This window comes from Haliotis cracherodii, unplaced genomic scaffold (assembly GCF_022045235.1).
Source record: "Haliotis cracherodii isolate W230 unplaced genomic scaffold, xgHalCrac1.p SCAF_4, whole genome shotgun sequence".
Taxonomy (NCBI): domain Eukaryota; kingdom Metazoa; phylum Mollusca; class Gastropoda; order Lepetellida; family Haliotidae; genus Haliotis; species Haliotis cracherodii.
The window spans coordinates 44,735,967-44,751,822 of record NW_027266297.1 but is presented as its reverse complement, the minus strand read 5'-3'; the positions used below and the strand labels follow the sequence as shown (position 1 = coordinate 44,751,822).

The 15,856-nt window shown below is 39.1% G+C and overlaps 1 protein-coding gene across 2 annotated transcripts in view; it reads left to right on the top strand.

The window, feature by feature from the left end:
- The window catches only part of LOC139478796 (serine/threonine-protein kinase NIM1-like), a 57,574-nt gene that overhangs the window by 28,286 nt on the left and 13,432 nt on the right, over positions 1–15,856 (top strand). For both annotated transcript variants that reach the window (XR_011654329.1, XM_071261424.1), the window contains exons 2-3: positions 2,968–3,386; positions 14,503–14,771. Coding sequence is in view for 1 of the 2 variants with exons in the window: in XM_071261424.1 (XP_071117525.1) it covers positions 3,092–3,386; positions 14,503–14,771 (564 nt within the window). In the remaining variant the exon portion in view is untranslated. The remainder of the gene's footprint in view (positions 1–2,967; positions 3,387–14,502; positions 14,772–15,856) is intronic.

Here is a 15,856-nt window from a genome sequence, read left to right as displayed (position 1 = left end):
CGGACATCCAAGTTATAAACAGTCACTATGCCAAGCGTAGACATAATTGACAGGTCACCGTAACCTCAGAAATGTCAAACTGATCAAATTAGTTATTTACTGCAATCAAGTGTAATTATCATTAATATCCAAAGTGAAATATACTTTGAAACATTTTAGAGCAAGAAAGTTATCGGAAAATCTTCAATAACCAGTGTATTAGGTCATTGTTTATCTAGATCAAATGTCAACTTACTGTCTAAAAATAGCCACGATGCAAGAGTGTATACAAGAAATAGTCCCTGACAAACATTATTCTTATCACCTAAAATACATCATGAATCTAAACAGTGAACAAATATAATAAGAAGGTAACATGGAATGCATCAACCTGTACAGTGATAATGATAACAATAGGTATATTATTCATGGATGTAAATAGCGTAGTGACACACAGTGGTAATCAGGTCATGCCTGACAAGTGCAGCTCGCGCGAACGTTCAGTGATAGATAAACATAGCTATCAGCAGCGAACATGACCCACAAAGTTGAATCCGATAGAAGTTCATTTCCAGGTAACTATCTATGATACTATAATCTTATTATTTGCTTTAATGTGAAAATTGTGAATGGACATTTGCAGATAGATCGTGATGTAACGAAAATAGGTGACACTAATTATGGATAAGGTTTTCTAAATGTACTCTGATTACAATTACTGTTTAAATTGGACTTCTATTACAATATGTATGCCATAGAAGGCAGCTGAAATTTGAATTAATCTGATCTCATTTTAATTTCAAATGAACATCATGCCCATCTAATACAGAGTATCAACACAATAGATAATAGAGAAGTTCACTGTTGCATTGCAGTATCATGTGTTTGATTTCATCAGTGTTTTGGAGAGGAAGCAAGCTGTCGTTTGCTGTATTTATGTTAAACTGTGGCATGGTACAAGGGCTAGCTGAAAAGTCGATGGTTTTCATTTGTTTCTCCACATAGTTCCCTTCCAGGTTTACACACTTTTGCCAGCGATGCTGCAAGGCCTTGATGCCGGTTAAGAAGACATTTTCTTCAGCCACCCTAAAAAAGTCATTCACAGCGGAAATGACGTCATCATTATTAGGAAAATGGCGACCGGCTAGTTCCTTTGTCATTTTGGGAAACAGGTGGAAGTCTGACGGGGCCAAATCGGGTGAATAATGGGGATGGCCAATGAGTTCGAAGCCACAATCATGGATCGCTGACATGGCAACCACCGATTTGTGAACAGGAGCATTGTCTTGGTGGAACGGGACTCCTTTAGTGAGCATTTCCTGTCGCTTAGCTTTGAACTTTCCCGCAACTGTGTCAGTAGGTCTTCCATTGATAGTCTAGCCCTTTTCAAGATAGTCAATCAGCAGAATACCCTTGGAATCCCAAAAGACTGAAGCCATCACCTTTCCAGCAGAAGAAACCGACTTGGCTTTTTGGTGGGGGGTGGGGGGTGGGGGGTGGGGGATTCCGGATGCTTCCATTGTTTAGACTGAATTTTGGTTTCTGGTTGAAAGTGATGAATCCAGGTCTCATCCATGGTTACAAATCAGGCCAAAAAATCTTCGGGATCTGCTTCAAAACGGCATAAATTGTCACGGGACGTTTCTGATCCGCTGTCAAGAGCTTTGGCACCCATCTTGCTGAAATTTTTGTCATTCCCAACTCGTTGGTGATAATGTGCTCAACCCTCTCATGAGAGATGCCCACAACACTGGCAATATGTCGAGTGGTCAATCGTCGATCAGCCATCACTCTCTCTGCCACACTTGAATTCCCTAGCCCACTTCTTTACAGTGGGGGGCGGTCGGGTAGCCTAGTGGTTAAAGCGTTCGCTCGTCACGCCGAAGACCCGGGTTCGATTCCCGACATGGGTACAATGTGTGAAGCCCATTTGTGGTGTCCCCCGCCGTGATATTGCTGGAATATTGCTAAAAGCGGCGTAAAACCATACTCACTCACTCACTCACTTTACAGTGGAAAAGGAAGGGGCAACATCCCTTAAAGTGGAGACCATGTCAGCATGTATCTGTGTTGGAGTTAGCCCTTTCAGTTGCAGGTACTTGATGACTGCCCTATATCCAGTTTTGTCCATTTCTGGTGATTTCAATGGGTAGGTTCACAAGATGGTCTGGTACAAAGACAGTAATAACACTACAGTTTCAGTTCTTATGTCTATGATTCATTAAATGATTGTACTTGTTGGTGGCAAAAGTTTGTTTCAATCCGATTGAGATATCCCATATGTCATACCTAAAGACGTTAAAGGATGGTACTTGTTATTTACCCTGCCTGGCGCTCGCCATTAAGGGGAAAAAACAAGGACTGGTTGGCTCAGAGTCAATATACTGTGTCTGAGTTGGGTATTCATATTAAACTGCAGCATGGTATCTCAGTGGGCTAACACTATGATATCAGCATTAGTCAGTACTATTACAAGCAGCCCACCTTCTTGGGAAACATTACTCCAATCCTCCAATCCTCCATCCGAAGTTAGTACATCAGAATATCATGAGCATATATGCATAAATACCAAGAAGATTTTGACCGGTATACTTCAGTATCATTGAAAGTATTAAATAATATGAGGAAAAATTTGTGCAGGGACAGGTATGTTTGGTTTAGATAGTTTTATGTTTCGTGGTATGTGTGACAAAATGAGTTTTGAACAGGTGTACAATCGCATACAAGTCATTGTTAGGCAATGTTTTTGTTGTGATTGGGTATGATTGAAGATGAGATTTGTTATTGATTTTGTGTGGTTCATTCCTCTCCGTGCTATTACTGTATGTTGATGTGTTATGTCACACACTTCCAATACAGAAATCTGTTGACATTTGATTTGTCGTGGAGCTACAGATGTTGTCAATGCATTACAAACTATTCCACTAAATCAATATCAGCAGATATCTTCATTACTGACTTTAATATATGTTCTTCTGTTTGTCACAGATCATGAACAGACTTGAGGAGCAAGTGGAAAAAGCAAACAGCTCCTATCAAAGATCCTGTTTTAGCAGGTCCATATCATGGCAAGGAATACAAAAAAAAATCCTGTGAATGCTGTCACTGCAAAATGAAAGATATGCCCACCAATGGAGAGACTGCGGCGAGCATCAACAGCCAGCACTACAGTGTTGAGTCTGGGGTGGAGATCACGGCCACTTCATCTCAACCAAACCATGAGGGGCATGAGGTGCCAGAGAAGCGACCCACCCCTTATGAGAGACTGTCACATGATCTCAGCAATGACAACAAGTGTATGAAAGAAATCACTCTTGGAAAGAGGATAGGATTTTATAGAATACGAGGAGAACTTGGAACTGGCAACTTTTCCCAAGTTAAAATGGGGATCCATGCCTTAACCAAGGGTGAGTACACCATGCCATTGTGGTTGCAGAAATTTCATAATAAAAGTCAGTAATGTGTCCTTGAAGTAATTTTTAAGAATTGTTACAGCCCTATTAAGAATCTTGCAATTCCATTGGTTATTCTGTTCCACATGATGAAACAATACATTTCAATGTAAACCCCAAAATCATGTGACTGACTCGTCTGCTAGAAAACAAGATGGCATCAGGTAGTAACATTTTTCACGGTTTGCAGCTAAGTTACTGTAGTCAATGGCTTCTATAGATATGTGTTTTGAAACAGAGGATGATTTAGAGGCTGTATAAACTTTAAAGTGAATTTCGGTATAACCATACAAATGATTACTCAATATTGATCAGTTCAATATGTGAACACAAGGACCCTCAGACCTGCAACTTTAGTCCGGTCAGATCACCTCAGGGATCGGGTCCTTGTTTTCGCATATTGACCTCGTAAAAAGTAATTATCTGTATAAAATTGGATGATTTCAAACCAGCATGACATGACACTTAGTCAGTCTTAGACAATTGTTGTAGTAAAGGTGATGATGAAATAATTAAATTTTCGTTGTTTTCATTGAAATTCCTGTGTTCTGATTAGCTGAATTGGTCACGTGTTATTACATTCATTTCCCAATGAATGTTAAAAATTAAGCAATGCCCACCGAGGCACACTACTGTTATTACTTCGGAATGTTGGGGAATCCCAATATTACAGTCGAGGGAAATCCCTTTCTGCTTACATGTATCATCATGCACAGGACATTTAGCGCCTTTAATGCATATTCATTGTCCAAACAAACTTTTGGAACCGAAGGCCAAGAACGAATGAAACAGCAAACGTGCAGGCTCGCTCGCCTGTTGTTTTCTGCTCGCCTCAGTTCAACTTTCATGTCTTCGGGTTTCATTTCTAACTAGTATTTTCCCAAATGTGTTTTACTGTAATCAGGGAAGTAATGATTGAATCTGGTGCTAACTGACCATGTAATTTGAAACAGCCGACTTTTCCTGGACATATTTCTTCCGGTTCATTACAGTCTGATTGTTGCTGTTCTTTTCGCCTCTTGTCATAATTGTCAGGTCCATTGAACACTGAATATACCAACTGTGTAGATATATAGAGGTTATCACGCGAGTGTGTTTTGGGAAGGTAAATATCCTGCATTAGGAATAAACATTGCCAAGGCTCGCTAAATACATAATGTTTATTCCTAATGCAGGATATTTACCATCCCCAAACACACAAGCGTGATAACCTCTTTATCATATATTGTCATTCTTTAATTCTGTGCTTTCAAAATCGCTTTCCCTCTCTCACAAACATTACCGAAACATTGCGAGTTTTCCTGGAATGCGCGCATTAATATTTATTACGTCACAGGGTAAGTGATGTGTCAGTCTGAGAGTGACAGTAGCCAATATAGTTCCAACTGAAATCTGTTTCTTATACAGTGGCGAAGCAAAATATATACGCAAAATTGTTTTTACTTGCCTTTTGTGGCAATCCATCGGTCAGTCCGCTAGAGTAACTGCCCTTTGTTAAAGGGAAGCTACTCTAACCCTAGTCTATGAGAAGTCACGGCCACGTTCAGACGTTGACAGTCGGCCTGTTCTGTCATAACATTAAGAAGTGCAAAAACAAAACAAGGTAACAATTCATACATATTTCGCCTAAATCTAACTATATATATTTGTAGAAAAGGTTTCAAGCCGCCGAGGTCTACAAGCACAGATATGGTTGATCCGGCTTGGTTATGCCTAGTGGCAGTAGTGCCCCCGCAAAATTGTTTCGAAATTTATATCTCCAAAGTTGCCCAAACTTTAAAAATGCCTTAGTTACGTCGCAGTTTGACACTGATTTTCAGTATATTAGACTGTTCTTTTGATAATTGTAGCAATTATCCCTGTAGTTTATCCAGATTCCCAGTGGTTAATTCTGACTCGATCGCTGAATGACAAGTGCGAAGCCATGTTTGTTTATAAACACTGAAAGTAGTCCCTACTTGACCTTTGATAATTGCATCTCTATCTGCATATGACCCCAACGGATATCATTTTTATCCGTTGGCTTTATCCTGCCGAGAAACCTACCCATTGTATGATAATATTTGATATGCAGTCAACTGTACCATATATTATCTACACAGTTGGTATGGAGTTACCGCCCTTCTTGTGCTTCAGCTCAAGCTCCTTCCCAGCTCCTTCTTTACACTCTCGGTAACATCGCTGCTGACAGTGTGGGCATGACCATTACAAAAATCTTGAAATTTGCCCTCTAACCCCAAATGTAGGTTTATGACTGACTAGATTTCCCAGATCAATATACCTTATTATCCCCCCGACATATAATGACAGGGGGGATATAGCCATCAGTATGTCCGTCCGTCCGTCTGTAATCATTGTTTGTCTGGAGCATATTTCCTAAACCGTACAACCTGGCTTCACAAAACTTGGTACACTTAACAATCAGGCTCAGTAGTTGTGCCTTTTACTACTAAGAGATTTTTAGAATTTTTTATTTTTGTCGTTTCCAGGGAAATATGATGAACTTAGGAATTTTGAGGGTAGTGCTCTTGTCCGGAGCATATTTCCTAAACCGTACAACCTAGCTTCCGAAAACTTGGTACACTTAACAATCAGGCTCACTAGAAGTGCCTTTTGCAATTTAGAGATTTTTAGAATTTTATATTTTTGTTCTTTCCATGGAAATATTATGAACTTAGGAAATTTGAGGGTACTGCTCTTGTCCAGAGCATATTTCCTAAACCGTACAACCTAGTTTCCGAAAACTTGGTACACTTAACAATCAGGATCAGTAGAAGTGCCTTTTGCTATTTAGAGATTTTTAGAATTTTATATTTTTGTCGTTTTCATGGAAATATGATGAACTTAGGAAATTTGAGGGTAGTGCTCCTGTTCGGACCATATCTCCCGAAACCATTAGCTTCTCAAAAGTTTTTACACCTATTAAGCAGGTTATGTAGTGGTGCCATTGCTATTAACAGATTTTTTCTTTTTTTTCTTTTTTCAATTTAAATTGAAAATTGATGAACTTAGGGTAATGTCATTTGAAGGTACACACAGTTTACCATCATGCCACGCCTGGGGGATATGTCATCTTCCGATGACTCTTGTTGTTTTTTTAATCAGATTGGTTCGAGATTGCAGACTACAGTCCGTTTGACTCCAAATGAGAACGGTGAATTGCAAAATAACTCAAAATCCAGAAAAGTGTATGAATTATCAATGCGGTACTTGAACATGAATACCCTGTACCGAACAAAATCTGAATTTTGTTTATTTTAAGACCCATGACGGATAAAGTTCTTTAAGAAACTATCATGTAATTTTGTATAGAAATGTGTACATGACACGTAGGGGGGACAAACCGTGGAAGGAACAGCGCAAGCACGGTCTGCACGTGCTACACAGTGACCGTGTTCATTCAATGACAAGATGCGCTACTCAGCATATGTTAAACAGTTGATGTTGAATGTGTATGATTTCTTTAGAAGTGAAGCAGATAGAGCAAAGCCTTTTTATGCAATTAATAAATTCTTGAAACGAGCTTCAAAAGCTCTTGGTATGTCCCCTCAGAAACTTTAAAATGTTGTTAGTCGACAAGATACAAATAGTCAGGCCAAGGAGGTAGGGAACATGTCAAAACCACGCAAGGTTGATAAATTAGACAGACGTGCAATTGTTAAACTGCACTCAGAAAAAAAGTACCGGTCCCTAAGAATTTTGAAGAAACACCTTGAAACTGACCATGATTTACGTGTTACAAAGTACAAACTATGGCAGCTGTTGTATACATTTGGTTACAAATACAAAAAGATAACTGGAGAAAATAGGGCTGTGTTGTGTGAACGGTCTGACATTGTTCGTCTCCGAAATCATTACCTTCGTACCATCAAGCAGAAACCTGAAGAAGGATATGAGCCCGTCTTCTTAGATGAGACATGAGTAAATGCGTCACACACAGCCAGCAGGCAGTGGGTACCCAGTGGTGACTGTAAGGAGTCTGGTAGAAAGTTACCAATGGGAAAGGGTGAAAAACTCATAGTTCTCCATGCTGGTTCTGCTAGTCAGGGTTTTCTCCCAGACTGTGACCTCGTCTTTAGAGCCAAGTCCAAAGACAACAGGGACTACCACACAGAAATGAACGGCAATGTATTTCTGGAGTGGGTAAAAGATTAATTAGTCCCTGCTTTGCCTACCAAGTCTCTCATTGTCATGGACAATGCACCGTATCATAGTGTGCAGGATCCAGAAAGCAAGACTCTCCAACCTCTAATAACCATAAGGGAGACATGGTTACTTGGCTGCAACGGAGGAACATTACCTTTCCTTCTCGAGCGACAAAACCACAGCTCTATGAAATCATCAAAACTATTAAACCTGACCCTGTGTATAAAGATGACAGTTACATCAAGGGTCAGGGTCACACTGTCTTACGACTGCCACCGACTGCGACCTGAATCCAATCGAGTTGGTATGGGGCATCGTCAAGGGTGACGTTGGACGATCGAACACAGCGTTCAAATTACGAAACGTTGAACAACTTTTAAAGGAATCCCTTGGTCGGGTAACAGTATAGACATGGAGGCGTTGTGTGGCCACAGTCGTTGACGAGATAGAGCCATGTTATTGGTCACGAGATGGACTACGGCCAGCAACAGTCCAACCTATAATAGTTGCAGTCGGTTCAGGCACCAGCAGTTCCGACGACGAGATCTATGGCATGAGTGAGTCAGATTGCGACTGAAATTATCATGAGACGGCCCCTCTAACACTCTGTCATTTCCCCTACCAAAGAATGTGCAGTGCATGCGTGCTTGCGCTGTGCCTTCCACGGTTTGTCCCCCCTACGTGTCATGTACACATTTCTATACAAAATTACATAATAGTTTCTTAAAGAACTTCATCTGTCATGGGTCTTAAAATAAACAAAATTCAGATTTTGTTGGGTACAGGGTATTCATGGTCAAGTACCGTATTGATGTTTCATACACTTTTCTGGATTTCGAGTTATTTTGCAATTCATCGTTCTCATTTGGAGTCAAACGGACTGTAACAGAAAATGACTTTACTTCCCCATTACGTTCTTACTATACCAATTATACAAATTAGTTGGAATGAAATAGAAATTCAAATTGACAAAGAAAATGATTAAGCTTGGTTAAGAATATTTGGCGTCACGACAGTCACCACTTGTTTGTAAACATAATGGTCAGTCGGTTGCTAGTTCAACTCCAAGCATGGTTGTAGTCACCTATCACAGTGGGGAGTTTCGACTGGTGGCAGCGCTAGTATAGAGAGCTCCGTGAACAGGTTATCGCGGTGAGGAGCTTGGCTTCAGCTGAACCATACAATTTGATGGCTGGGCAAAATTCCATCACAACAAGATTTGATTTGTCAGCTTTGCACTAAGAGGCACAACAGCAAGATATTCAGGCTAAAAACTCTGACAACTGTAAATCGTCAGTGTGGCAGGTATTTGGCCATCATGTCTGTGAAGAAGATGGCATACTCACCATAAATAAGAGCACACCATTATATGCAAGTATCGTAATACGTTGGTGTACTATGTCCCAGCCCTATTAATTAGACAGTATTTAGGAGATAAACCTACTGTGTTTTGAAATTTGATGTGGTCCCACTGTAGAGTAGATACCTCTTTAGCTTTTAGCTTTGAAAATGGGTTCTCTTGCAATGCATACCTACACTGGGTACAAAGGCCTGCTATCTTAAAACATTCCAGAAAGGGGTCACATGTATATAAAATATAAATATTACTAATGGAATATGCCATTGCAAGATTGATAGGTTGTAGAGATATTTTTTTGATAATGCTAAACGAATTTATTTCTCCAACAAAGTTTATTGATTAGCATTCTACTGTGTATTCTAAATGTGTAAGTATTATTAGTTAGTTAGCAAATAGTAAATTATACAAAATGAAAATACATGCTTGTCCACCCGAAAGCGGATGTGGTCGAACTTGACCTACATTGTGCTCTCTCATCCCTACTGTCAATATGGCTGCCAAAGTTGTTGTTGACAGTCTCAATCCATGCCTCTGACAATTTAAGTTACAAGAAGCCAGATGACAACCCTGATCTATGATGTGGTTCAACATTAACCTGTAGACTGAACAGATGTTTTTTAGGCTGCATACGAGCCGGCATTTTATGACTCAAGGGGTTGCATGTTTGTGACCTGTCGGTTTCAAGATTTCATGGTTATTCAACGCTAGCAAGTGAAAGGACCCAAGACAGTGGTTCATGTATGTTTGGCTTCATTGTGCATGTTCTGAAATGAATTTCACCATGTTTGATAAGCTGGCGGTCCAGTTCCTGTGCTGTGACTTATTAGTTGACAAGTGAGTTTCTGTGGACTTTTGAAGAGAGGAGTGTTCTCGATGTACTTTCAAATCCCCTCCTGCCAATTCCTGTTGGTGGTTGACAGTGATGGCAACAAATATCAATTAGCCTGGGCTAAAACTGTTTGTTGCTGTATCTGAATCTCATCATCAAAGCAGTCTGGGTTACCGCCTAAAGCATCAAAATCATTGCCAAAAACATCCGATGTCACACATACCGTATTTCCTCCATTAAACGATGGGCCGTCTATTAATTTCACGGGAAATATCAATATGGTATACAGATCAGATCAGTGATTGGCAGCCATTTTTTTATGGCTGATAAGTTGGCTATTGATGTATTCATACTCATGTTGTTTTGTTTTTTTAAAAAGGCTTTTATATATATAAAAGAGGATTCTGTTGCAAAAAGGAAACCTCTTTTTAACCAATCTGAATCAAGAATTCTTCAATGTCATGGTAGAATGTATATTACTGCATCCCCTGTCATCAGCTGATGCCCAACCATGTTTCCAGAGAAGATCAGCTTCAGTTTTCAAAGCATTTTGATATGGCCGCATGGTTGGTTGTTGAGTTTTAATACTCCTGCTTATCATAGGTAATGTGCACTGTAAACACTAAACTCTGTCCTAATGCACTTATCAATACTTGGTTTTATCTCAACATTGATCTAGAAGTTTATGTTAAAACCTTGTTCACCTGATGAAAGAGCAAGAAGTAGTTCTGAAACATCCTATAAAGAATAAAAGAAGTTGCCATACATAAAAAAGTGTCATTTGTTCATAAAACCTCATGGTTGCCATGGATTATATTTACCCAGTATAATCATACGTGTCACAGTTATCAATCAAGGGAGGAGGACATGAAGCCAAATAGCTGATTGGGAATATAGATCAATATGAATAACTGTGCCTGCAGGCACATGTTACCAACATTGACAGCAGTTGACACCTAGTGTGATCAATGTCAGTCACTCATTTAGGTACAGATTGTGTAACACATTGGGGTCAGAGACATGGCCCATGAATAGACCGCATTCTTCATTACCCAACTAAACGTTATCATTATCTCCACACCACCAGATTACACATCCAATTATTGAATTTAATGTTACATTGAATTTGCGCATTTTCAGAAACTAATTACATTTTTAATTTGGTAATTCACTCCACCATAAATGCCATATGAGCATTCAAAACAACATATGTTCGACAAGAAAAAGAGTTGTAAAGAAATTTGATATGTGTTTTCATTATGTTAATTTACTCATTTATATCCATAACCTCCATTGCACAGATCAAGGAAGGGTATATGGTACACCTTAACATTCCTAAATTATGCAATATATTTGTACCCGTGATGTCTGAAAAGTTCTGAATCTTACTACAAAAGATGTCGAAGTGTTTATTTCTGAATCTTACTACAAAGATGTATAGTGCACCATTAACAGTTAACACATATTAAGTACTGTACTTTCCATACCTACAGGCTGTATTTTAACTAGGTGGAGTAATTTCTGCAGGCAGGTATTTTCTGTTGATGAGAGTCGACTAAGTTGGCTCCTGTGCTATTATAATTTAATATAAAGTATCTCCAACTAAAAGGACTAACTCCCACAGCCATGCATATGGACATGGTGTCATCTTTAGGGATGATGCTCCTTTCTTTGCTGCTTTTAGTAATTGGCAGTGCAGTTCAAGGAGGGAAGGAAGGGCCTCGAAGATGATTCAAGATCAGGAAGACCTTCAACTGCCACAACTACGAAAAATGTTTATAAAATACATGCTATGATTATGGATGATAGGAAACTCACGACATGTCACATCACATAGCGAGTGCAGTAGGCATCTCTCCTGAGGGAGGTGGGACATTATGAGGAATGAACTGGACATGACAAAGGTTTCAGCTTGCTGGGTTCCTAGGCTTCTGAATCCTGAAGAGAATCACTTCAGGTTCATCATCTCTTGAGAGATTTTATGTCGTTTGGAAGCAGACCCAGATAATTTTGTTGATTTGTAACCATGGATGAATCTTGGGTTCAACACTACCAGCCAAAAACTAAACAACGGTAAAAGCCGTAGAAACATCAGATATCTCCTTTGAAGAAGAAGCTGATATCTGTTCCATCAGCTGGCGAGGTGATGGCTTAGCTTTTCTGGGATTCCCAAGTAATCCTACTAGTGGACAAACTCCTGAAAGCTCAGACCATTAATGGCCAATATAATACTAAACTGCTTAGGCATCAGTGAGAGAGGCCAATCAACGTAAAACATTCACTAAAGGTTTATTGTTCCACTAGGAAACTGCACAAGTTTAATGTCCCCATGGCTGCAATACATGAATGTAGCTTTGAACTCACTGAACATCCTCCGTATTTAACATTAGATTTCCACCTCTTTCCAAACTTGAAGAAAGAACCGTCTGGCAAGCATTATCCAAATGTAGATGTCATTACAGCTGTGTACTCCCCCAGGAGTTAGCACTCCGACATTCCAACACCAATATCAGTAGTATGTGGACCTTGGAGGGGATTAGGTTGAAAAATAATAACCAACCAACTCCATCATTGCAGTCCTTTAAAGTTAGGCACAGTACTTTTCAGCCATGATAGGGTGGTTGGGCAGCAAACATCATAGTTGTGAAGTAGTCACTTGTGAGGTAAGATACCTTTGTTTGATTCAGCATGTTCATGCAATGGTTTTGAGAGAGACAAATGGTGATAGAACATTTTCATGATTTTATCAACTTTTGATAGGACATTTTTCAATAGAACAATAATGACAATCAGTCAATGTACAAGAAAATGAACCAATCTGATACACTGTTCATGAGGCCAATTCTTGGATGTGCATATGATACTAATACACCCCAAAAGGTCAATTTCTGTATATGAGAATGAAGGCAAAGACTTCTGTGAGTATATTTTACTTCACTGAAGATCTTAAAATCACTATGTTTTGTGTGTTGGTCTATTGGAAAAAGTGTGTGTATGATTTCCATGGAATGCATGAACAAAACAAAGTTTGCCCCGATCAACATGTTCAACGTGGATAAAACTAAAACTGAAACATTTAGTAGCCTGAAAAACACACCTGAAATTCTACCAATCCTTAGGATACCTTAACAGGATAATGTTAGACAAGCTCACTGACAAGTGGACTAGGGCCAAGCTGCATTATTTCAGTGGCATGAAAAACAGCAACTTGAAATTCCCCTTACCCAAACCCTGAGGATACCTTAATGGGATAACATTAGACAAACTGACTGTCCATTTCTGGTACAAACATTAATTTTTCGGTGGTGTGAAAAAACAACTTGAAATTCCACTAACCCAAACCCTGAGGATACCTTAATGGGATAACATTAGACAAACTGACTGTCCATTTCTGGTTCAAACGTTGCAGCTTACAATAACAATAACAGTCATAATTCATACATCTCATGCTTCTTAAACATTTTAATGATAATTTTAACTTTCAAAACAATAATGTTGATTTTGTTTTTAGTTCAAGACATTGAGGTATAGTTGGGGTACAGTTAATGTGATATGGTTTTCTGTAGTGAAAATACCAAATGCTTGTAAGAAGACAATGCCTGCATGAATCCTAGAGGCTCAAAGTTTCATAGAGAGTGTGGAGATATTGCAGTTATTCTATTCCCATGGTAATCAATTATTTTTCTTCATGTACTTTGAGAAGTCTAACCCTCACTGATGATCTTTCATGTCCTTGTTGTGATTCTAGTTCTGAAGACAGGAACTGACAATTAAGTCCTTCTTTTCTGGCATGTTTGTCTCTTTGAAAGCTGAGCCAGAGAAATGTGTCATCTGTGAGACATTGATAAGGCCAAACAGATCTAATTTGAGAAAGTGTCATTCTGCTCACTGGGAGCAAATTTTGTTGTGCTATAAGAGATGGTTCAGCTGTGTGTCACTGAACTTCCAGCAGTAGTTGGGTATATTTTTATCCCCTGCCACGAAGTGGAGCTGGGGATACAGGAATGAACTTCGTCTGTCCGCTTCTCAAAGGGGACAAACACATTTTCTCAAATCCGTTCAAGTTAGAGAAATACACACAAAGATTGCTGGTCATGATCTTAAATGAGTATGAAAATTGGTGTCTTTAATTCTTTTTGTACACAGTTAAGGCCCTTGCTCCCTGCTTTTCAACTTAGTGCATACTGCATAAAATGGGAACAAGCTTTCTCAGAAACTGCTGACGTTGAATGAATGAAAGTTTGCATGCTTATCTAAGAGATACTTTCAAGACTAAGTTCGAAAACTGGAGCCGTAAATTATTTGTTTTACAGAGTTATGGCCATTGCTCCATGCATTTCAACTGAGTGCTGGTGTCTGCAATGGAGATGACTTTTCTCAGAAACTACTGATATTACATGATAGAAAATTTGCATGCATATCTAAGAGATACTTGTCAAGACTGTTAAAAAATTGGTAAGTGATTTTCTTCCAGAGTTAGTTCCCTTGCTACATGTTTTTAGATTTTGAGCATACACAGTTACAGCCCTTGATCCACATTAATTTTACATTTAATATTTGTTTTCTGATGACATGAAGCGACCTTAGTGCCTATCTCTTCTTACGCTGTTTTCTTGTTGATAAGAGAAGTTCCTCTTGTTTCACATTCTTGACATGTATCAAAAGGGTACAAAGCAACTATCAATTTAATCGTTTTCAGTTAAGTTTGTAGTTACCAATATGTTTATTCTTTTCAGAAAAAGTGGCCATCAAAATATTGGACAAGACCAAGTTAGATTCTAAGACACAGCGATTGTTGTCACGAGAGATTTCCAGCATGGAGAAGCTGCACCACCCAAACATTATACGTCTGTATGAGGTGGTAGAGACCCTTGCCAAACTACATATAGTCATGGAGTATGCTTGCGGAGGGGAACTCTTCACGAAACTGTCCAACGAAGGCAAATTGCCTGAAGCTGAAGCCAAATTACTTTTTGCTCAAGTCGTAGCTGCTGTTGAACACATGGTGAGGAATGTTGAAAAGATTTCTGCAGCATAATAATGTCATTAAGGAACTGTTTGATAAAGATGTATTGTAATGGACATAATCTTGCCCATGGAAAAAGAAGTCAGACATCCCTTACAATTTCTTAAATAGAAACAATGAAAATCTAATAATCTGTGCACCCTGAATTATGACTGTAACCGTTTGTAGACACAAAATACTTCATATTGTCATGGTAACATTATCTTACAAATGTAGCAGAAAATCTGCAATAATCTGATTTGTCAATCTGCCTGTGTGTCTAAAACATAAGGTCTTGACATTGCTGCATAGATGCCGGCATTAAGAATGTGTTCCTGAAAGGAAATATGTGCATATTGAACTATTGAGGATCTATAGGGTAGAAAACATACTTTCCCAATTGGCTTGCTACAATTGATCATTTGTGATAAATTATTCTCCTGTATGCTATTAAGAATTGATTACTCAACATGGTAAGCACAGATTTGTGAAGCATTAATGTCTTAGTTATATGTAGCCATAAGTCAGTCATGCATTATGATCATATAAGTGAAGCCAACGAGGTCGTTCTCCACCTGGTACCATCATTATGTACCCAGGGTACATTTCGATATGTATCTGTGAGATACAATTCGAGTTGAGAATGGCTGCATCAGTGCCAGTAGCTTAATTAATACTTGCCTTGAGACCGCCTCGGTTGATAGAGTGTCGGCCTGGAGAGCAGAAGGTCGTGGGTTCCAAAAGATGTTAAAAGATGGTACTTGTTACCCTGCCTGGTGCCCTGCACTATGAGGCTAAAACAAGGATTGTTAGGCTAAGCTCAGAGTATTTTGTGTCTGGATTATGTATGCATGTTAAACTGTGGCATGGCATTATATAGGGTTAGCACTGATTTGATTTCTAGCTCACTCAAAATACAACTTTCAATACAATATAGGTAAACATCAGTTTACTGGTCCCCCCCTAGTGACACAGTCCCTATCTTATCAACATTAAATCCTTGATTCCTTTAAATGATACCATCATGTCTGGCAGCACTACCTGCATATATTATGTTAATTCTATAGGTATTGGCCACGCAGCGC